The 25,247-nt window shown below is 39.8% G+C and overlaps 1 protein-coding gene across 5 annotated transcripts in view; it reads right to left on the reverse strand.

The window, feature by feature from the left end:
- The window catches only part of UNC13B (unc-13 homolog B), a 180,911-nt gene that overhangs the window by 143,449 nt on the left and 12,215 nt on the right, over nucleotides 1–25,247 (reverse strand). For all 5 annotated transcript variants that reach the window (XM_031062858.1, XM_031062855.1, XM_031062859.1 and 2 more), the window contains exons 5-7: nucleotides 21,809–21,879; nucleotides 18,642–18,699; nucleotides 818–1,040 (exon numbers count right to left, since the gene is read on the reverse strand). In XM_031062858.1, the coding sequence (XP_030918718.1) occupies nucleotides 818–1,040; nucleotides 18,642–18,699; nucleotides 21,809–21,879 (352 nt within the window). The remainder of the gene's footprint in view (nucleotides 1–817; nucleotides 1,041–18,641; nucleotides 18,700–21,808; nucleotides 21,880–25,247) is intronic.

The raw sequence follows: 25,247 nt of genomic DNA on the forward strand, positions 1-25,247 counted from the left end.
TCTTCCTTCCTCACCAAAGGCAGAAGTAGCAGCTTAGCCTGTCCTATAGAACCACTCAGCAAGCTGACCAAAATTAGCAGCACTGTCCAAAATCTTCTGCTTTCACCTTGCACAACTAGTTCTAGTTCACAGCCAATGATCCTCGTAAGTTAGTGCAGCAATGCTCAATACTTCAACAAGTTAAAAACACTTGTGAAAAAACACTACTAATTTACGGTAAAAAAAAAATCAGAGCAAACAAACTATTTTTCATACAGCTGAAAGTAAATCTAAAGAGAAAACACACCATTCAACAGTGTTAAATGGTAACAGGAACAGAAGGGAAAAAAAACCTCAACAACTAATCTGCTACAGACTTTCCTCTTGAATACATTGTTTTGGCAGATCTAATAGAACTGGAGCTAATCCAGAAGAGAAAATAAATAAATCCGCACCAAGGAAGAAGCTCCCAATAGGATAACTCTGGTAGAATGTGTTTCCCTGGCTTGAGAGGCACACCTACGCCATGGTACCAGAACAAGCAACTACCCACAACTGTAGCCTTCAGAAGGTGAAAGTACAACCAAGAGCAAATGACCTGAAATTGAGCATATCTGTTAAAGGTAACTCCCTAAACTGCCAGATCCGGTGTAACACACACCCTCACGGGTTTTTCCTGGTTCACAGCAGAATCCCAGGGTCAACAACACATGTAACACCTTCCTACCAGAAGACTTCCAGAGCCCTTGATCTGCCCTCCCCTGCCAACTCGGTACCTTCGTGGTCTGTAGTGGAAAAACAACAGGGAAAGGAGAGCTACCCACAAGAGAGCACTCACCTGGCGGCCACATGCTCCCGATAATCCAGATCATAGTTGTGGAGGGAGTCGGCACAGGAATCCCGCAGGACGCCCTGCTGCTGCAGGCGGGCCGGGCCCGTGAACTGGTGCACGGAGGCGTTGGGCTGCACCGTGCTGTGGTATCGAGGGGGGATGCTGCTGCTCGTCTCGCTGCGGTAGTCGCTGTCCCGGTCATCCACAGCACTGTCAGCATCTTCAAAGGCTAAGAGACAAAACCAGTTTAAGGGCGCAGCTCTCTCAAGTCGCCTTGCTGGGACAGTGGAGCCCGTTTAGTTTTGGAAGAATGACCAAAGAAAACCACTATTTCTGCTGCGGCTGTATCTCGATCTGGGAGCTGGCTATAACCTCCAGTTCTCTCAAGGAACTGCAGTGATTAGTTCCACACCCTCCTTTCCCCCTTCCCATCAGAGTTTATTTTTCTTTAATCATTATACTAATAGGCAAATTAAGACATCTTTATTTAAAACAAAACACCCCCCCCCAAACAAAAAAAATAATCAAACAAACCCCAGCACCCAAACTTTCAGGTACTTTGCAGCTGCCAAAATGAACCTTTAGATATTCAAAAAGAAAAAAAAGAAAAAAAACCACAAACCCAAAAACACTTTGTGGAAAGGAGTTCTTTCTGAAAACTTTTCAACCTTTAAGCTGTAATACTGTCCTTTCTTCTCAACATTCCTAACCAGAACTTTGTGGTTCTGGATTTTTTTAATGCTTTTTCTCTTTTTTTTTTTTTTTTTTGGAAGTATTAGTTTAAATTAAGGGAAATTAATGGAAAGTACTCAGTAGGAAAATCAGAAGAACTGGGAGAGCAGTTCTGCCTATAAACAATTACACTACTTCTTTTAGGGGAAAATTGCTACATTTAACACATAAAGGTAAATTTGCTTAAGCACAGTACTTAACAATAACAATAACCTTCACAAATGAAAAAGCTCCTTTCCAGCAAGTCCCTCTCCCTGCAGAAACACTTCTGCTTGGTAATCCTTCAGGAAAGGAGAACGCCAAATTATAGCGAGGTAAGGTATGAAAAATATATGGCTGTGTGCGGCTGTGCAGGATGCAAGGTTATCTTCGCAAGCTTAAAGTGAAATATACACACCATAAGGCAGTGGAGTGCACCATTAACATGCTTGAAACAAAAGAAAATAATCAGCCATTATTCATTCTCTCTGCCACCAAATCTGTCTAAAAGGGACAATCAAATTAAAGCCCTCTCTGGTAGGTTATCCAGTGGTGTGTGTCCTACACAATCATTCATCATGAGGCTGAACAATAAAGCAAGAGTGCTCTTTACATGCCAGATCCTTAAAGAACCCTGCATTTAAGTGCTGAAATTCCAAGTAGATGGAACACAGCATCAGGGAATCCCATTTTCTTCCATGGGTGCTTCCCATACCCCTAACTCAATTTCCATTTTGTTTTAATCTGAGGTAAAATTTGTTCTTGGTGATCTTTTCAGTTCCTTCACAACATACTAAGATTAGCACTCTAAAGTGCATGGAAGAGGAGAAAAGAATAGCAGCAGTAAACATCTGCAAAATACGGGCCACTTGAAAAAGCCCTGCTCTACACTCTTAAGTGGAACCAATTCAATTTGATTGTCCACACCGAAAATGGAGTTAAGCCTCCTGCCTTTCAGTAGTTTAAATGCTGCAGGGCTCTTGTCAGTCTCTAGTCAATTGAATAGAAATGAGTATCAATCATATGCGGCTGTATTCAGCTTTATGAAAAGCACAGTGTCCATCAATTTTATCCCAGCTCAGTGCTTAGGAAAAATATTCAATATTTACTACACAGAAATGCTTTCATATGCCAAACCGCACTGAGGAGCACCAAACTTCCAGCCTGTGGAGCAAAGGGTGATCTATTTGTCAATCACAAGGCTTACATTGACCTCACAAAAATAACAAGCTATTACTCAGCTGAGCAATGTCATTGTTATTGCTCAACACTTGAGCCATTGACACCTAATGAACAATAATTACTTCTACTGGACAGAAAACACGCAGCTCCACAGAGTCTCTTAATGCCTCACTTTGCTGCTCAACTAATTTCTTCGTCCCATCAGATGTAACTGTCATTTAAGGTAAAGCCTAAGTAACTCTGGTATAAGTTACTTAGGCTTTACCTTACAAGTTACAAGAGTTACAAGTGCTGCGGCTCTATAATCATCACAGCACTTTTAGAGGCTGAAGGCAGTCTAACTGAGATACAGGTTTAAAATCTGGTAGAAGTCATCAGACCAACAGTTTTAGGGATAAACAATTTAGCTACCCTCAACGTATAACAAAAAATACAAACCAGTAGTAAAGTTATCTGGGTGAAAAAACCTGAATCCAGTGACTCAATAATACTGGGAGTGCAAAGATTTACACAGTTATGTTTATTAGGAAGCAGAACACTGCTTCTATCGTCAGCAACTCTGACCAGCTGATAGGCTCAGAGAATTCAAAATGAATCAGACTGTTGCAGAAGCACTATCTGGATTTGTTCACCAGTCATCACATCTCACCTCTGCACTGTCAAATGAAGATTTCTGACATAAACCATAGTATCTCTAAGCAACACCCCAAAATAGCTGATTAGCATAAATGTTAATCAAACATTTAGAGCATATACGTTTATAAAAGCTAACACCAGAACTTCTCAGACTTCTTACTGGTTTATAGCAGCAGGAAGCCTCTTTGAGGTCATGACACAAAATGCCTCCCTGAGGCATGTTCAAAGAATGCAGGGCTCCATGAGGCAGGAATATGTTTTTTCTCTGATGTATGCCCCATGAACCTAACAGCATCCACAGATGTTAATACTAGACAAAAATCCTCAACTCATAAATAAAAGTGAACTCAAAAAACTCAGTTATGCTGAATTGCAACTACCCTATGAGCGCTCTCACTTTATTTAACAGAAGTGTTCTCAAACAAAGATATTGCTCAGTCTGATCAAAAGCATTAAAACCTAGCCCATATGTGGCTAACAGCACACATTTCCTTTGCAAGAAAGTGTTTTCTGAAATGTCAACATACAATGATGATCCCATGCATTAGCATATTTGACACTTAAATTTTAATTAAGAGACTGACAAGAACTTGCAGAAGTGGCTTTGGGGATGCAGCGCCCCTTCAAATGGAGGCATTACAGCCTGTGTTTCAGCAAAATATGCCTCATAATGCACGTGGCGTAATAAATTCAAGTAGTTTCCTTCAAACAGGTGATAAAACAAGTCTTCCATAAGCAAAGTTGGAGCTTAGCCTCAGTCTCAGAAGATCAGTAAAACTGGTAACAAGACACACAACAATAAACATAAAAAAACAGTAATTTTTTTACCACAGATTGAGAAATTTCACTACACCAAAGAGCTGTCAAGGGATGAAAATTGTTTCTTTGTCACTGGACCTACTGAGTAGAGAGCTGTGGGTAAGGCTGCAGCGCAGGACAGAGGCATGCTCTTCATGTTTCATTACTGAATATTCATGCATATAGGGAGCATAAGAAGAAAACCCATTAGGGCAGTAACATCACACAGTAGGATTTCACAGAATGGGGAAAATCAAGGAAGGAGATACCTTCTGTGACTGTTATTCCCCCCGCTAACTCCCACCCCCAGAAGTTACAACATGACTGCTGCAGGATAGAACACAGAGATTTTAACATCTTGACCTCAAAAACACTTTGACAGTCCTGCTATGCCAGCTCAACTAGACTGCTTTAGCCTCTGGCAGCTTTCTTTGCATCAAACTTCAGGACAACAAGGAAAACTAGCAGCAAAATTATTAGAGGTGGCTGGATGAATGCACTTGAAGAAGTGTTTTGCCTGGTTTAAGGTCCTGAGGCACAGCAGGAGCTCCTCTCAGAACATATTCAGTTGAAATTGCCTCCTGCTTTTCCTAGCATAGTGTGTCATCAGCCCCTGGGAGCTGATGTCCAGTGCCCCAAGCTTAGTTATCCTCTACAAACTCGAGCAAAATCTTGGATAAAAGCAAAACCCTTATAAATTCTCCAAAACAAACACTGAGCTTTTCAAAGCTTTTGTCTATTTTAACAATGGTAGAAGAAAATAAAGTGTACTAACTGAAGGAATAACTTCCAGGTCAGCAAAAGTCTCTGCCAGGTCTATACCATGGGCCTTGCAATTAATGCACCTTCCCCTCCTATCATCCATTTAAACACCTAAAATCATAGCTGCCAACAGCTTCCTTCTTTAAGTCTCAGATCCCACTGCACCATCATCTACTGAACTACTGGTCACTCCTGATAAATACACTTTCTAAAATCTTATAACCAAAATGCATACTAGCTGCAAGAGGACTACTGAAGTAAGAAGTAAGGAAAAAAAATTCAAAAGGACACAAGGCTGATTTTTGAGGCTCTTCTGTATCTTTTTTATGCTAAAACTGCCAAGATTTTGAGAAATTATTTAAATGGAACTTTGCAGGTCATTAGTTCATTGTATTGCCCTCACAGCTTAAAAATACATTCGAAATTTGCATATTTTTAAGACAGTATGTTTGCAATACTAAGTCTCCAGTTTAAGAGCTTTCATAATCCTGTTTTTCTCACTTGAAAATATTCTGCTGCTGAAACATTCATCAGCCAAGAACAGAACTGACAGGCTGAAGTGCAAAGACTCCCTTGAACATCTACCCTACTTCTTCAAGCCCTTCCCTTTCCTAAAATGAAACTAGGTCAGCAGTACAAGATGCCTCTTTCCTAAAGCATCCTCTGCCCAACTAACAAGGGTCTGTGCTACAGTACTCCTCTTGCATGAAGCTCTCACCAGGAAAAAGTCTTCCAGCTACCAATATGCTGTTTCTGCTGCATCCTTCTCACCTGCTTTTTAAACATCACAATTAGAAGCGTGTTTTTCATTATATTGTCAAGCTAATGGAGCTCACTTGGAAACACCAATAACACAGCCCCAAGGCTGACTGGAAGGATGCTAAAGAGGACAGCACTGCAAGGAAGAAGGGGAAGGAGGGATGGAGGGACCCTCATGAATACAAGTACCTTTTAAAGCAAAACAACCACACACTGACTCTCCAGATAAACAGGAGAAATACATGTACACAGCCTTCCTAGACTTCTCATTGACTAATGCCTAAACACCCCATTTCCCTTCCAAATACCCAAAAATGGAAAAGAAAGCTATTTAGGACACTAGTCCTTCTTACATTAGTGTCAAAAAGCTAATTAGCTACCTCTCGGTTATCCTACCACACCTCCAAGAATAAACAATTGAAACATCCAGCACTGACAGCACAAGTGAGTTGGTCAACACTGACAATGCACAAAGAACTTACATTTGATCAAAGACAGGAGAACAAGGAGGACAAAAAATTTCGTGGGAGAAGAAATGGGGAAGTCACTAGTGGAAGACTTCTAGAATGCAGAACAGGTCTACATATGAAATGCACTGTAATATCAGCTGGACATTAGGCTCCAAAGCAGTAAGAGCATCCTCTACAAACTCCATTCTGTCAAAAATGGAAGAGCATGAAGTAGAATCTCTGCCCCGCTGGAGGCAGCCACAGTGACCTTTCTTTGCATGCTCCCCTAAGCAACACTCACATTATTGTCTTGCACACAGGGAATAAACACCTTTGCTTTAAGACTGATGGATCAACCCTTTCATGTTCTAAAGACTATGGAAGCCACACACTGTATCTTGATCTTCTGCTCAACTTTGCCTATTAGCATCTGTAGCGCTTTCAGAAAGTGAAGGCACATTTTCTAGAACAAAGAACGAAAATTCTGCAGCGTAACCAAAAGTTAACACAGCAATCTCCAGGTGTGGCATCAGCTCTACAGATCACAGACAGCTGCAGTATCTGAGTTTTTCCTCAGCACTAGTGAAAGCAAATCCCTGCAACTTTTGCCATGATATACTTGTCCCACTGTGGCTGAACATAACACAATACCTACAACCTCAGTGGTGTGCAACAGTCCTTTCTTCTTTCAGATTTACTCCTATTTGCAGTATTTGGAATACACTTCCACCATATCTCATCTTAGTAAGACAATGACTACAGATTTCCTTGTGTCTTTCTATTACTTCAAACACTGTTTTGGGCTCACATAGGTATGAAGACCAACATAAAACACACACAAGGAAAAACTAGAATCACTTTATAGGACAAGAGTAACAGTCCAATTACACCATCATGTCCTCAAATTCCAGTGGAAGGCACAAGCAACTCATATAAAACATGACCAAAACAAAGCTAAAAAGTGAAAAAATGAACAGCCATCCATCCACACAAATATGAAGACTAAGTGAAAGTAAAATAAAATACAACGGAACAGACTTTCTATATGCATGAATATTTCCACTTTTCCTTGTACTGGAGCATGCTGCATCACTATACGATCAGAAAGCTTGCAAGAAATGAAACTGTTACGTACTCAGCTGCTCTCCCCATCCGAAATAACTCCAGTTGCCTGCATGTAACACAAATGGCAGAAAAGAATAGGAATGGAAAAAGAAAGCTTAGAAAAAACAAACCACAAGCATACTTTTCATGTATATAAAATGCAGATTGTGAGCTTGAAAATTTAAGGGATCTTTTTCTTTATAAATACTACATTACGTTTATGTCGAGGCTTGCACCTCATGTCCAGTTTGTTTATAAGACATTCTGAAAACTAAGATCATTAGAAACTCCTAGAATTGATAAGCAAACATGCATATATTAACATAAGTAGACAAAATACTTATCAGTCAACCTAGCAAGAGCAGTTAAACACTGTTATTCCCTAGCATACTCAAATGTCTCAGAAACCAGAGCTCAGTTTAGAGCAGTATCTGATTCCAGGCTAAACTCTGCAAATCAAGTGGCAAAAGTCACTTCACATTTCCATTTCTGCCCCCTTTCCAGAACAAAGTTAACCCAGTGATGAGCATCACTTCAACAATAATAGCATGAAAAACTGTGTGCATGTAAACAATGTGAAGCGAATAGTAGGCAGATAGGCAGATATACACACTGGTAAAAGCTTAAGGGCTCTCATGACATTCTAAGGCAAACACCCATGAAGTTAATCCTGCAACAGTAAGGAAACCTTTCCATGTTAAAATTGAAGGTGAAAACAAATTCATGCTAAAGCCGCACAGCAAGTTTGTAAGACATTAAAGTTTTTACTTATGAATACCCATGTTGTCACCCCAAGATCATACTCAGCACCATGGATTCAACAAACCAGTACATACAGCCCTCAAATCACTTCAGAACCATACACACAACTTGCAACTCCAAGAAATGCTTCAGAACAAGCATTTCTAGAAGACAGTGTAAAAAAACACTTTAAAAAGTTATATTTACAAGAGTGTTGATGCATAAAGTGCAGCTGAGAATAAACAAATTCATCACATGTAGACAGAAAACGAGCAAGAGTTTTCTGTCCTGGCTACCCTCTCTAGCTACCAGCCAGGCATAGAGATGCATGAAAGCTACAATCAGATTATTCCTTTCTTTTCAGAAACAAAAGGTCTACAAAGCAACACAGTCCCTCAGACGCACATCAGTACTTCAAGGTCCCTGGATTAGGCTCTGACAAACATGTGTGGTGCTTTGCACAGGCACAAGCACAGGCATTGCTCAGGTTCAAGAGGCACTTTTATATCTGGTAGAATTTCAAAGGTAGGTCATTATCTTCTGGTTCCTATAGTAGTAGTCAGAAAAAAAAAAAGGCAAAAAAAAAAAAAGGCAACAAATGTATGTTTGCTTTGGTCATTAAAGGAAGCAGCCTTAACTAAGTGGAACAAATTGAGTGACAGTTTTTATGGTGCTGATTTAGAAAGAACCACTGGTAAAATGCCGAACACGCACAGTTACCATAGAGTACAAAGGTTTATTCCTCTGCTGTGTACAGAAATTCTTGTTTACTGGATTTAACAACAGAAGAGAACTGAAGTCCATCAAGTCAAGCAGCAACGATCTACAGCCTGAGATAAGACAAATGCCACTCAGCAGCAAGAGTGACAATTCAGCTGAGCCGGGTGTGCTGGTGAGATGAAGATGCATCCAAATGCATCAGAAACCTGCCAGGATCCAACTAACACTGTTTGCATGATCCTGACCACAGGGCCATCACCTCAGGCTCGTTTTTCACAACAAAAAACCTAAATACCAGGTTTGACAGAGGTCTGAGTGTTATTTCAGGGGGGAAGGAGAAGAAAAAGAGGAATGTAAAACCAAGCTGGCAAAGAAAACAGAAGTAAAAGAGATGGCAAAGAGATTAAAAGGGGAGACAACCAGGAGAAAGGATATGGAAACCAAAGGCAGGGAGAGCACAGACAGTAGAGAGGGACATATAAAAAGGGACTGAGGAAAGAGGGAGATATTGACAGAGCCCTGCACTGAGCTTTGATTTGCTGTAACCAAGAATTCCCATTAACGACAATTTCCTATTAATGCAGAAGCTGAACAACAGCTTACATGTATCTCATTCCTGAAAATCTCAAGACACTAACACATGTAACAGCAACCCCAGCACATCCTTCCATCAAAATGTCTGTATCTCAGGTGAACAGTAAGAGGCAAAGGAAGGAAAATTCAAGTATTAGCAGCTTGTATTACTACCAAAGATCCAGAAAAATTTCTGTAGTGATACAGCATTATTGCAGTCAGGCTACATTCTAGTGAAATGCATGGCATTATTCACAAATGAATGCACATGTAAAACCCCAGAGCAACTGGGGAAGAAACACCAGATGATAACTATAAATTTCCAAAGCTGGTATGCAGATCAGAAAAACCAGAGGAAATGGAGCTTATCTGTCCTCCAGGTTTCACAAAGATAAAAATCCCAGACTGCCAGCCTCTGCACAAACCAGTGTACTCAATTTGCATGGAGGGAATGAGTGATCTCTGAAACCAGCTCAGAATGTTCCTAACCACTACCTCCCTGACAGAAAAAGGCCTGATGGTTGGCACAACACTACCCATTGTTTGAAACTGCAACAAGGAGAAAACCACCAAGTGCTAAGACAACCCTCATGGATACAAGGTCTGTCCTTGGAGGAGAAGCATTACCACCGCCCACAGATAAAAAAGTCCTCAAGCTGACAGTGATGACCTTGAGCCAGCTACTTACCTGTCCACCTCGCTGCTACCAAGTTCCTTATGAATAGCATGAAAAACCCACAGAATTTCCATGTCCAAGGCAAATAGCAGCCAATGCCAAGCAGGGCAGGGCAAGGAGAGGAGCAGCTGCCTTTAGACAGCAACTCCTTACCCTGCACATTTTCTCACACTGAGAAGCTGGGTTTGGCTGACCAGGCTATGCTACAGCTATAGACTGGGGAAAGCAATGCTGCAGGAGCAAAGAGAAAGAGGTGCAAAAACAGAGAGTAAGGGATTTTCAGACAGAAGCTCAAAACTCTGCTTTTGTTTGTTTTTACTAACACCCACTTCAGTTTAGTGTCTAACATTTTGGAAAAAAAATGAATTTATTAAAGATTCAACACATATGCTGCTTCATTTAAGATTCAGGAGCTAACAGGATACATCTCAGTCCTTCAGCATAATCGCAGAAGACCTGGGTTGACAGTCTTGATATTTTGAAGGTTAATGAAAACAGAATTTCTTTTTAGCCTTTTCAAGTTGTTTTTCTGCTTCATAAAAGAAATATGCATAACCATGATTTGTTAAGAAAACATCCCTTCCAGATCACCCTTGGAACAAATTTAAACCTGTGCAAACTCAAACTAAAAACACCAAGAAGTCCAGACAGATAGAAAATGGGAAGTTGTAATTCCAAAACCATACAACAACATACAGCAACAATGGAATACATGATACAGACAAGTCAGACTAGTCACTCCATGTGTTCATAAATACCAACAGTGTGTGTCTTGGTTATCACATTATTTTGTATCTGTAAGTTGCAGTACTCAAAAAATAAGGTTTCATATAAACCTCCAATTAAGGACTAAGCAATGCAAGCAGCCTGGTGCTTGGAAGCTAAAACATTTTTGTCATTAACACATTTTATAAAGCACATCTAAGTTCCCACTGCTAGCTGAATATAACATATGCTTGTTCTGTGCCTCAGTTATGCAACCATTCAAGGAGGAACTCCTCCTCCCCACTTCACACTGTCAAGCCTGGATCAGCAGGGACACTGTAAAAAAGCAGAATATTCCAAGTTTTTAATGCCATCTAATTTGACTGCCTGTGTGCCACTTTGTTTCATGTCTGTTCACAAGCCTCTGAGATTGGTTGGGACCTACTATCTCTGTCAGAACATTATCATTTGCTGCTCACCACTGCTTATAGTCATGCTGGTGAGTTATTCAATCCCCCTGTTATATCCCATGTTTGGCACAAACAGAAATCATCTAAGTAAGTTTATAAAAGCAAACTAAACTCCTGATAGTGTATTTTGTTCTGATAAAGTATCATTTGCAGAATGTTCTGGTCAGTTCTTTTATCTGTGCTTAAAAAAATCTCCTATTCCCATGGCTAATACCCTCAACATAGTGTGAACAGATCTCACATTCCATAAAAATCTACATTCTTCCAGTGTTCAATGTACTTCCCAAAACTAAACAGGTGGTATTTTAGTGGAATAAGCTTCTAAAATAGAAAACATACATTGAATAGCTTTTTAGAAGGAAGTCAAGTTTTCAGTAAGCACAATGCCAAAGAAGGTTTTATAACAAGTACCACCATTTCTAGCTCAGTTTTGGAACACTCCAGATGATGGCTAAGGCCTCTGCATAAAAGGAGATAAGAAAACACAAGAGGCAAATGAGCTAGAAGGATTTGACAGAGACAAGGACAGGTACCAGAGTGTGACACTGGAGTGCCCTCCTTGCTCCCCAGTTCACCACATTCAGCTCATGCTGAAATTTTTGAGTATTTTATTTCACTAAACAAGATGGCCCTTCTGGGGCCACCTTTATGTTGGCTAAACAAAATCAGATTGAGATCTGACAATTTAAGCAGAGCTTGGATCTACATCAAATCATCCAGTGTACCACTAAGTTATTACAAACTTGTGCACCTCATCAGTAACCACAGTAAAAAGGAAGAGTGCCACCTAATTTTATCTTCAATGGAAAGTTGTAACATTTCTACCACTGCACTGATGCCTAATGCAGCTGCTTTGTCTTACAAATTTCCAGGCTACCAAGTCACACACTATTTGGCTAAGAGATTTAAACACTGTTACAGACAAGATTTATATACTCCTTCCTGAGATACAATTTTGGACTACAGTTGATCCCCAAACATGACATACATGCATAATAGCAAAGAGGAATTTAATCTACAGCAGCAGAGATAAAAGATTTGGTGCCTTTTTTTCTTCTGACTTTTAATCTCGGACTTTAAGTACAAGTCTCGCTGCTGGAGGACACATATTTACGGCTTGTGCATAAAGTTCGGGAATCATTTTTCTACCAGTTTAAAATCTTTAACTTTTAAACAGTTTATATTTCACTGTCATAACAAAATTCAAATTGACTTGTTCCTATTTCTATGATATTAAATGATGACTAATAAAGTTTAAAGTCCTTAAAAAACTGCATTAGAAAAAAAATAAGCTTTCCTGAAGAGCACTAGACAAATTATGAAAGCTAGAGTGTTTAAATGAATATTTGCTTTGTCTGATCACTGCTTATAGAAACACTTGTCAGTATTGGCAGTGTTCAACATTTCAATAAGAACTTCACATTCAGGTTTTATTTAAAAGTAAAAACTATTTCCTTGTCACCACCTTTCAAAATGCAGCCCATACTCTAAGAAAACAACAACTAAAAAACCATATTTAGAAGATCAGCAGCAAAATCAAAGCCCTAGAGTTCTCTAGATTTCAGCAGTACATCAAACTTGGTTACTGCATCATCTCCTAATATAACCAGTATTTTTATTTTAAAATTTCATATGCTGAGTATTCTTCCTTGGGCATATCCAGTCCTGAAGTAGCAGCTTCATCCTGAAATTGCAGACAGATCTTTTAGAATAAAACCTTGAATCTGTGTTCCTTTCAGCAGATCTATCATGCCTTCAGTCAGCCCAGAGAGTGAGTGCCACAAAGCCACAGGAAAACAAGTATCCCAGAGGGGATTTATCCTAAACAAAGAGAAACAGGAGCTGCCAGTCACCCAGAAGCAGAGAGGCCAAGCATCTAGCTTTCCCAGCCCAGCAGTAAACTATCGCAAAAAAGCTCATACAATGGTTCCCCTTGTATGGACTAAAACAGTTTTTCCCTGGCCTAGCTTAAATAAATAAATAAATAAATAAATAAATAAATTCATGTGTGCTGTTTTGAATTACACTTACACTGAACAGTCTTTTGAGTTGTAACTGCACTGCAGCCAGAAGTTCCACTCCCACTACAGCACAGCTATACAACACGATTGCAACATGATCTTCAGGGTCACCTACCCTTGGGAAGGGTAAAATAACCATTATTATGATTACTTTACCCTTCCCAAAGTGGTGTGGACTAGAGATGCTGTAGGTGGCTGCTGACCTCTGTTGTTTAAGCGCAGAATCAGGCTGGTAACCACAAAAAACCAGCAAGAATCTTGATGTATAGCACACACCTTTACAACAAAGAGGGCAGTGTCACCTCCCAGCATTCTCAATGCTGCCTGACCCTCCACTGTCACGGATCATGCACCTCTGTGAACAATTAGGAGTGGCATGTTCTGGCCTGTTTAGGTGTTTTGATGCTTTTTGGCCTTGAGAAACTGGTAGAGCAGATCACTTTTTTTTTTTTTTAATATATACTATTACCAAAGAGGAAAAGAAGTAAATACTCTGCCATTTGCTGCAACAGGGTCATTCACCCCACAACAGTAACACATTAATGGCAGCAGAAAATGCTGCATCCACAGTACAGCACAAATACAAAATCAGTGTTTGGGGGCTTGCTGGGGAGTAAGGAGCAGGGAAGGCAACCATCTGGCTGTTAAGCAGACAAAACTCCTCAACGGTGCCATAGGAAGCATCATCATCTCAGCATTAGAGTCAGTCTGTTCAGGGGAATTAATAAGCCTTCCCAATGTATCAGTGGAATTTGATCTCCCAAAAAGAAAACCAGTGAGCATCAGGAATGAAACATCTCAGAGTCAGCCTTTGTGGTACCTTTGAAATAGCAGTGCATGCAGAGGAATTAGAAGAATTTTGCAAAACCAGATTTCTTCAAATATCAGTGCAAAGAAGGGTCACCACAACAAAGTGATCTGGCACCAAACAGCACCCATTTCTAAAATGTGTATAAAACATTTTGCCAGATTTTAAGTAGATAAAAAGCTGCTTATGTATCTAAACCAACTGCAGCATTTTTTTTCCTGCATGCATGTGCACACACACATGTGTTCCAAAAAGCATTAAGAGATGTAATCTTGCTTTTTTCTATCTCATCTTATGGCAGACCAAGCACAGGCTGGCTTTGATTCTTTCTACTGGTAAAAGAGTATATGAGAAGCTATTGCTTCTTTTGTTGCCAGTAACAACCTACTGCAGGTACCTATCTGGACCCAAGCAAAATTTTTACCTTCTTCTGATAAAAAAGAAGCACAACAAAACCTACAATAAAACACAGACACACACACATACACACAAAAAGAAAAAAAAAACCACCACGCACACACACAAAAACACAAAACCCCCCCACAAAAAAGAAAATCCAAAACAAAACAAACAAATGTATATTAAAAAAACCCAAACCAACCAATCAACCAACAAAAACCAACCAAAAATAAAAAAAAACCAAGACAAAAAACAAAAACAATAGCAAAACAACCCTTCTCCCCCAAAAAAACCAACCCCACCAAAACAAAACAAAAACCAAAAATATAAACCACAACAAAACATCAAGACCCACCACAACTCTGCTAACCAAGGATTTCACAGAGCAAAGGACTAAAGGAAATGGAAGAAAAACACTGAAGCAGGAAAGGGACAGTAAGTGACACTTAGGTTATCTTTCCTGAGAATCATACTGAACAAACTTTCTCTCTTCCAGATTTGTAAATTCCCTGACAAATGGTGTAGGGCAGTATTTACAGCAGCTGATATTAACCAAGTCTGCCAAATTGATTCTGCAAAGATGCAGAGTATCTTTCTCATCCCAGTTTGCACTGAAACTGATCCAAATCAGAGCGGCATTTAAAATACTCACAGTGTGACTCACTTATGGATTATAATGGACTTCCATGTGTCCAGAAATTATCTTGAGCATGCAAGGAAAACCTTTCTGTAACTCTTCACAATAAATAACTCAGAGCTTATTGACTCAATGCCAAAGTAATCAAATAATATGTTTTCAATCTGCATAATTTAAAGTGAATTTCCAGACAAGAAAACCTTGCTTTCTTTTCAATTTACATTTAATTTCAGGCTGTGGGTAAAAGCCAATATGGAGATGCTGCAGTTTTCTAACAATGACATATGAAAACTTTAATAATTATGACTACATTTAATAAAAAGGCAAACAAAACTGGATGCATGGACACTTCAGTGCTTTGCTTATCGCTTGGGATCACTGAAAGTTCAATCAATTGGAAGCATGTGATCATTCTGGGGCAGGAGGAATACACAAGGACACACAGCAGTTGGGAGTTAAAAATGAAATGGTTAACTATAATGAAGGAAAGAGGCAAAAGTGCCAAAATCAGCAAGGCCTAGAAAAGACTGTATATGCAACAGGACCACCTGCCTCATTTAAGAATAGGTAGGAAGCCCAAATCCCACATTACCTCAGAAATTATGGGTCAGAATCTTCTAAGAACAAAACAGCATTTGAGACTGTAAAAGGGAGCCTGAAAGCTCAACAATCTCAGGAAACATTAGAGCTCCCAGTGTGGGCTGAGATTTCTCATGGCACCAAGCCAAGGCAGCAGCCCATACATGCCCAGGGACAAAACCCCACCCTGAGATCAGAGGCTGGCTTTCAGATGGGGCCACTTCTCTCACATCCTGCTCCATCCTTCTCCCCGCCTCTACTCAGGGGAGGTAACAGAAAAAGCTGCATCCCTGCAGGAAGTGGGAAACCACCACATGAAAATCTGGTTTGGAAAAGGTAAAAAATGTGTGGAAAGTACAGATGCAGAAGAGGGCAGAAGTGTAATCTAATTTTAACATGCAAGGACATGTATCTTCCTAATTAGTCAACCTGAACCTGCCTGCTGGAGTAGTATTTTCTCTAGCTGGAACAAGGACATCAAAATGGTCTTCTGAGAGTGGCCAGAATGGCTAAGCAGGACACCAGTGGCACGTGCAGTTATGTACAATTATTTTTTTAAGTGCAAGCTATGTGAAATGTTTTGCAGAACTCTTGTTCTATAGTGCCTCAGGTTTTAAGATAATTTTGTGGGTTTTGAAGGACTCGGAAAACATTCTCATGGAGTAAAACATACTCATACGGAGCATGTTTTTTTCCTTCTTCTAACTAAATGCTTAGTTTGCTGTCCTGTTCCAAAGAGTAACCACACCTCATCTGGCACATCGAGAAGATGAAAATGAAAAACGATGTGGTGGAAAACTGGATGAGCCTTAAGCATTCTCGAGGATGTTTTTATTTTATCTAAAAATATACCTACCAATTACTTACCCACATGGTAAGTAAGAACATTCCATATTGAACACATTTTAGTGTGGTAAAGGACACCCACCCTGCTGCTTTGTAAAAAGGGTTGAGCTCCTGTGTCACATGCAAAGGTCAGGTCAGCTTTCAATAGAGATGCAATCTGTGCTTGTTCTGTGTTAAACTCTTGAGTCTCAAAGGACTGTGCTGTATTGAGGCAAGCTGACAACTCTTATGCACAAGTTGATGCAGGCAGAGTTCATTTTCCAGAAGTACCTCTATATTAAATGTCTATTTTGTATTTTTTCCATGTAAATAGATATTCATAGGCATCAGATACTTGCAGGCAGTAAACAAGCCAAAGTACATGCAGTGCCATCAGCTTTATTGAGAATTCTTAAATACATTAACAACAGACTGCTATGAAATGTTTAACATCCATTCTAATGAGTGTTTTAACCCCATGAATGATTATATTAATTCCTATGTGACATTAATTGTTCAAACCACAGGGCCTTCAACTGAATATTGCAAAAGGTCACTTTCCAGCACGATGCAGGCTGTTAACAGGCAGCACAACAAGGGTGGCCATAGTGCTGCTTCTCATTGTGTCTGTCTGCAAGAGCCCAGCTGGTTCTCCAGAGGAGAAACCAGCTACAGGGGGATGTAAAAGCACCCTGATCTGGGAACAGGTGCAGCTATTTTCCCCACACAGAAGCATTCCCTCTAATTTACCCATAGATCTCAATACTTGGGAGATTCAATCAAATCAGCCTCCCTCAAACAAAAGGAAAGCCCAGGGCACAGAGCCCTGAAAATAATTTCAGCAAATACCACATTCATTTCTTGGACATTTCATACAGCAAACAGTTTTTCTTTGACTTTTTGACATTTTGGGTTCTGCAAACTATGTTGGTATGATTTAATCAAATATTAGTTTCTCCCAAAATGTTTCTTATTTACAGGCTCAGCAAATCAACTGTACCCTTTTAACCATTTAAAAAACAAAACAAAACACACACAAAAAAACCACAAAGCAGAACAAGAACAGCATAACAACAATAACAAAAAAAACCTCCCAAACCAACAAAAAAACAAACAAAACCAAAAACCCAAACAAACAAAAAAAACCACCCCACCAAACAAGAAACCTCTGCTTTATTCTTAACATACTTTTTTTTTTTCCAAAATGAGAGGACACAGAAAATGTTGCCTAGAATGAACTGGAATGAAAGTATTACTGGAATACTTTGATATAGAGTTCTACATGCTCTAGCTACACAGCACAATCAGGTTTCCTAGGCAATTGGTTAATGTCTAGAGTTGTTGAAGATACTTTAAAGAGAACATAACAATAGTATACAGAGAAATTAATTCTACTCAAAAAAGGTAAACAGTAATTAGCATTTTCTAATATTATCAGTTTTGAGGAGATCCTATAATCAGCCTAATGGATAAACAGCCTGCAATGTGTAATATGCACATCTTAAAGGATTTGAAGTACAGGATAAAAGATTTGCTTAAATTATGAGGCTTGAATTTTATTAATGTTGCTGCCAAAAGCAGATAAGACATTCACAAGAGACATCGCTGAGCTTTCATGTATTGTATGTTAAAAGCAGTGTTTCAGAAATCTAATTTTGCAGATCATCAGATACAGTTAAGTGCTATATTATTTTTCCATCCGTGTTTTCAGAAGCATAAAAAATGCATGACAAGACAAGCAGAAATTAGTAAAAATATTTTTCCATCCATCAACGCAGCATTGAAAAGTAATAGTGAAGAAATTAGACATCAAGTACACAAATTTCTGGTGCATTTTAAAAGGCTACCAGTAGTACTTGTCTCCACCTATTTTCTGCCTCTTAAAATTTCATTAAACAGTAATAAAAATTATATTTAACACAAGAAGTTTTAGCAGAACATAGCCTAATATAGTCACATGAAAAAACACAGCTTTCTTACTGGTATAAATATTACAAGGGTCTGACAATCTTAGTGACTTTGAACACATTTTCTGTGCCTATTGCATACAAGGACAAGAGCAAGTGCAAGACTCAATGCCTGATTTCACTTCCTGGCATCAGAAGCTGCAGAGCAATATTTTGAGGAGCACAGCTTTTCATAACTGCACAGAAATTTAAGTACTTCCAATAAGAAAATGTTGGTCAGATGTACCATCACTTGACATCTAACCACAAAAGGAAATCAAGTACATTGAAAGAGAAAAAAATATTGAGAAGAAATAAGTCTAACTTACAACACTGGGAGGCAGCACTGGGCAATGGTTTCTTCTGGACTTCCTCCTGAAAGGGATACTAAAGGAAGGAAAGAAAAAATAGGAAGGAATATACAGAGATAAGAAAGCACATGGTAACTTTATGACAGCATGACACACATAAGAGAAAATATCCCTGGTATTATCAAAGCACAATATCAATAAGCATAATATCTGTAATACAATCTCCAGCATATCTGTATTTAAACACACTCCCAGAAGCGTCCTCTTTTTTCATGCCAAAACCATGTTACAAAGTGCACTTCTGTTTAAGGTGAAGTCTGCTTTAGAACAAGCACAGGCCCTATTACTAATTCTGAGACCTTCAATTAGACATTGAAAAGACCTGACTCCACACCACAATGCCAGTGTGACAGGGAGCTCCAAACTGGGAATAAGCCTGTTTACATTTAGGGGCTTCAGCACAGCCTCAGCAGTTCAAATCTCATGTGGGCTCACACCAAATCCAGAGTAGGCGATGGCAGCTGTAAGATAATTAATGTGCCTGGCAAGGCAAGAACACAATGTTTGCCCAGCCAACACTTGCAAACTCTCCTGTGATCCACTTCACATCCAAAGTGAAGAATTTTTCATCTCATTTAATACTAAATTAGCGAACACAGAGATATTTCAATTAGCCAGTTTTGACTTTTTACAAAGCTGTTTGTTACAGCATCAAAGCATTCCCTAGGGGAATGCCAGTGGTTTTATTTTGTTATTCTCTTCTATCTTGTATTACACAAAGATATGAGAAAATTAGGACAATTGACCAAAATAATGAGAACAGTATTTGCTAGGAAAAAAGGATCTGACAACAAAGGAAGTGGCAAACTTAGCAAGCTGGTGCTGCAGCCTGTGCAAAACACAGCCACCAGACAGTCTCTCCTTGGATTTGGTAGGGATTAATGACCAGTTCTGTGCATGGAAGGTGACAACAGCAGACTTCCGCTGCAGTTATCTTTCAATCTGTGCTATTTAAAATGCACAAGGGATCCTGAAAGGTGGTTAGTCTTATCATCAGCAAACTGCCAACCCACTGAGTTAATCAGCACTGTGAAAACAAGAACTGCCAGATCTCACAGCACTGACTGGTTGACAGAGTGGTGAAAGGAAGTCTGCTGATGAGCAATTTCAGTAGCACAGGACAGCAGTGAGTTCTGAATTATTATCCTCAGAGATCCCAGAATGGCAGTACTTTGCTCTTTTTAAGGCATCAGCCCAACGGCTATCAAGAGTCCCAAAATGAAAATGGAGTATTAAGTGTTTGTAGGAAGAGAGGCTGGAAAGCCTTTCTATGACACCATCTGAACACCAAATGAACCTGCTCCTTCAATACTCCTCTGCAGCTTTTGTCTGTTCATTTATTATCTCAAACAGAGATAGGTGCACTTAAAACAAAGAAGACAAAGGCACAAAGTTGTCTTGTGCTAAAAAACACTGGGCAGACCAGGATTCTGCAGCCCAAAAGGTGAGGTCTGTAAAGCTGAGCGGCAGGGACTGAATGCATGAGGATCAGTCATTAAATTTCTTCAAACAAACCTGCCTCTAGCTGGTTTCTCAAACACTGGGTTTGTTTGCTCAGTGCAATTAAGATATTTCTTCAGGCAATGCACAATTAAGGTGGTGAATTCCTTTGCAAAAGCATAACTGACCTGGGTGCATTTAAAGGGCAACTGGCATCCACAAGAGAGAAATCCATTGAATGCTGTTCAAGACAAGGATAATGCCTCTGGCTCAGGAAGTTCCTGAGCTACAAGCCACTGCCACTTAGGGGAATATGCAAGGAAGATCTCATCCCCATTCTGGGTGGCTGGCTAATGTGGAGAACTATAGAAGAACCACCTGAGGCCCTGGTTGGGTTTTTTCGCCCTGGTCGAAGGGAACATCCACAATAAATCTGAAATCACTAGGTCACAAATACAGAGATATTACTTCATTATGGGTATTTGATAAGAGCACACAGTTAGCAAGCAGATGTGTGGCACTGCAGGGAAAGGGGAAACCCAGAAAGCTCAGGTTATCTTTCAGCACGTACCAGCTCAGTGAAGCACTAGAGGGCACCTGTGCCTCGCTGAAGTACCTGAACTGCTGCTCCAGCCCGCGGGAGCAGGGAGGCACCACAGCAGCATCACTGACAGGACTGGGCTTTTCATCGAATCTTAGAGGCTTTCAAACTTCTAGGAAGGCAGGAGAGGGTGCCCTAAATTATTTAAGTTTTTATCCACCCGAATACTGGTCTGTCCTGAGTCAAAAATAAAATCCACCTTACTTCTTTCATCTGCACAGTAAACCAAATCACTCACATAATAAACAGAAAATAATAGATGAAGGATCCCAGAACCAAAATCTCCTGAAGTCATTGCATTGGCAGAGTATTTTGCAAGTTATCTTGTTATGGAAACACTTGCTATAGAAAGAGACCTGTCAAAAAGGCTTCACCAGCACCATGCTCTTACTCAATGATGTTCACATCAACACATGAGTATTGGGGTTTTCTATATACTTCATTTCTGGTACAGGCATTAACATGTTAAATCTTATGCAAACAGTATGGATTGCAAACAAAATTTTAGTCATCCAACAGTCGCTCTTAGAAATAAAAAAAGTAACTTCTATTTTATAGCTGCTTAGTCAAGAACACACAAGAGCTAGGGAACCAAAGCCATAGCTACGATTTATTCTAACACAAGATGCACATAAACTGAGCCATTAACTACTGCATTAGGACAAAAGCCAACATGTCCAACAGTCCTCAGTTCAAATAAAGATTTATTATCCTGCTTTGTCATCTTCAAAGACATAGTCAACTGCAAAAAAAAGTCCTTTTTGACTTCATTTCACAAAAAGAACCTACCACAGCCTGTCAAAAATGGTTTCACTGTCTGCTCAGGTAAAGCACGATGTTGCCTTTTCTTTGAACATATCTGCATCAACAAAACATTATTCAAGCACTTCCAGCACGCAGAAGAATATTCTCCTCCTTAACACTAAGCAGCATACTTGAGAAAAGAGTTCTGTAAGCAGTTCATGGAAGACTTGTAAATTAGCAACATTCAGTATTTACCCTAATCACAGGGATCCAATACAAAGAATAAAAGCTAGTTTTAAGACATTCAGGGCTACAATATTCTTTCAATTTAGATATTTACCTCATCATCTCCCAGTGAATTTATTTGTTCTAATTTTCTGGTCCAGTATCTGGCCTCTTCTTCAGGGATATCTAAGTCAAAAGAGTAAGTCACACCACCTTATTAACCAGGTAACTTTGCATTCATCACCATTACTATTAAAGATCACACACAAAAAACCCACATGTGATTTTTAAGAAAAATTACTGACTTCTGTTACCACTCAGATGGAAAATAAACATTGTAAATAGCAGCACACTTCAAGGGCTTACCTGCTTTCTTGTTTAAAGCTCATTAACCAAATGCACACTTACACAAAGGTAGGAAAGAGAAAGACAGACTAGTTCACATTTAATTCAAATATTAGTTTGATGGAGAGCCATTTCACAACAGCAAGTGTATTTTAACTTGCTTATATTTTATAACACATAACAAGAGCATCTTCTGGAGGCTTTTTATAATCCTATCAGAACAAGGGCTGCTTTTGACTAGAATACCTTACGCACAGCAATAGCACACCTCCCGGTGTAACACAAATTAGGTACCAAAAAATAAATGATCTCTTATTTCTTTGCCAGCAACAAGCCAAATATTTTGAGGGTATAAACAGTGCTATAGGGAGTCACATTCACATGAAAGCACATTCTTACATTTATGCCACACTGCAGCTTCATTGTGAAATGAATCACAACATTTGCACCGTTGAGAAGAGTTACCAAGCTGACAGCAAGTCGCAAGCATTATCGCTTTTATTGTGGTAACTATTTTCTATTTCACACCCTGAAGTAATATACTGTCCTGATGGAACACTGACTTCTGCCACTCAAAATTTCGCCTTTCAAAGCACATGCTCAGAGATGCAGACAACCTGCTGTGAAAAGCTTAACACAAAATTATTTAGGGATGGAGTGGTGTGAAAACATTGAAAAAGAAAAAAAAATTGTTTTGTTTGGGTTTTTTCTTAGCCATTTAACCTCCCTGAATGCAGCAACTTCTGAAATCTGGCTATTTATGGCCTGAAACTGCACCACTGCAGAAACTTCAAAGCTCACAGAGGAAGGAAATGGAGGGAGTGCTCCAGCTAAAAACACCACTAGCCTTGCAAGCTGACAGGAAGATAGTGCTGTACCAGTTCAGCTGGTTTTGCCACCTCCTGAGACTCTCTACACTTTCAGGTGGCCTCAAAAAGAGGTAGTAAGTTTGCTTCCTTGCAATGAACTATACTCCATGGACACCACCACAATGATATGTTAAGTTATGCATTGGCAAGAATGGGAGAAGCAGGACAGGGTGGCCTCCTGATGAAAAGGTCATTCTAAAAGTTACATCACTTTCACTCCTCACAGAAAAAAATAACAAGATTTATTGGCAGATGAGCATTCCACTGGAACCCACAATGCTTTCAGAAAGGACCAAGAACTGCTTTCTTCTTGTAACTGAGAGAATGTTTGTTCTACATGTGTCCTCTCTCAGCCACACAAACGATCATCCTAGGAAAGCAACAAGGCCAAAAACACTGCAGATAACAGAACACAAACCACTGTTAACAGATACATGCCAGATTTAGTGGAATTTCAAGTTTCAGCAGTAGATACTTCCTTGGACTATGAACTCATGTCCACATCTTTGTAACAGAAACACCACTGAATTTTTATGGAACTAGCCTCACCCACACAAGGCGTTAAAATACTCCACAGTTGAGAAAGTTTTATGGAAGCTTAGGATCTGACTCCAAAAAACCTGCAATAAGTAGAAAAAAAGACAACCCATTTCTCCTTGCTTGGAGGGAGACCAAAGTAATTTATTTTAACCAAAATACACAAAGCCAGCTGCTCTTTCTGATGTACAGTACATTACTTTGTTGTTAAAACCCATCAGAAAACAAGGTAAGAGAAACATGAGAGACTCTTCCAGAGTTGTAAAAACACATACATGTCTTTGATCTTCAGGGCTGTGGGTCACAGCTGCACAGATTTATTAGATAGTCTCTGTGCAAATTAGGGCTAGCATTCAAAGCAAATCTGGACAGAACTGATCTAGAAAGAAGGCATTAGCGAAGTGAATGGCTATCAATGTGCAACCTGGTAAGATTTAGGAGAAGAAACTCCAACAATGACATGAAGAAATTGAAAAATTACAGCAAAGTCCATGGAATTGTCTTGGAAAGACATCACTTCTCTAAAAGGTAAAGAAAAACCCATTAAATGCGGACTGAAAGTCAGAGCTCAAACAATTCAAATCTGGAGCCTGAATTCAAGACTAAAGAGACTGAGGAAGGGTGAAGCAATGACTACCATCAACAGTGCAGAAATTGAGGAACTCAGGGTAGAGGCCTCAATGCCTTCCTAAAAACCATGATGTAGTGGCATGCCCTGACATCAAGGAGCAACACTTGTCTCTTGGATTTACTATTCTATCTTACAGCCCAGATGCCCATTTCATAAACAGGGCTGGCAGATTTTTACTGCTGGACTGCTGCTTCTATTGGAACAGCTTCTTACGCAGGTCAGAGATAAAAATCAGCTACCGTCCAGATAACAGCTGCTGTAAGGACATCTTCCTGATCTCAGAGAAACTCTTGTCATCAATACTAGTATCAGTAAAATTATTGTACAGCACATTTTAAACAGGAAGCAACTGGCCTATGATCTTGAGTCATTACCTGCCCAAAAGAAATCCCAATGAGATATATATTTTTATTTTTTGAGGAAGCTTCTGTTGTGTTCTGCCTCAATCTGCAGTTTTGTTGAAGCTGCCTCTCTGGAATGCACAGAGTGGAAATCTCCACCACAGAGATCACAGACTGCTTGCAAGGCCCCATCCCCTGGCCAGCTCCTGCATCACTGCTCAGCTTTTGACTACAATGGAAATTACTGCACTACCTTAACTTCTGCTTAAAAGACAAAAAGATTAACTAGTCCAGAGAGAGGCCACCTGAGGCCTCAGCCACCTCAGGACTCCACTGACATCATGCTTGGTGAACACAAAGAGTAGTGAAACAAAATTGCTGAAAAACAACAGAGAGGAGACAGACAGGTAGAGTCAGTATCTTTTGGTGCTTATTAATTTGAAACCCACACAGAAACACTGCAAGCTTTATTGTCCTTGCTCTTACTGCCATCCTCAGCTGGAAGCTGAACCCCATCTTCTCTGAGCTCCTCAATCTGCAGGGCCTGAATCTGCAGGGTCCATAAGCAGGCACAGACATGGCAATGGCTGGGGTGGGAGATGAGCAACTCCCACAGCATCTCTCAGGATTGAAGGCTCCAAGTTGAGCTGATGTGGGATTCCTGGGCACAGGAGCAGGGGTGTGGGTGGAGTTCCCAGGTGGGGCTGCTCAGGGCAAGTGCATGCCCTAACACCTGGAATGGGCACACAGCAATATAGTGACTTGTCAGAGTGAGAAAGGAAAAAAGGAGAATTTGGTGCATCCATACAGACCACTTCACTCAGTTAAACT

Source organism: Geospiza fortis, unplaced genomic scaffold (assembly GCF_000277835.1).
Source record: "Geospiza fortis unplaced genomic scaffold, GeoFor_1.0 scaffold878, whole genome shotgun sequence".
Taxonomy (NCBI): Eukaryota; Metazoa; Chordata; class Aves; order Passeriformes; family Thraupidae; genus Geospiza; species Geospiza fortis.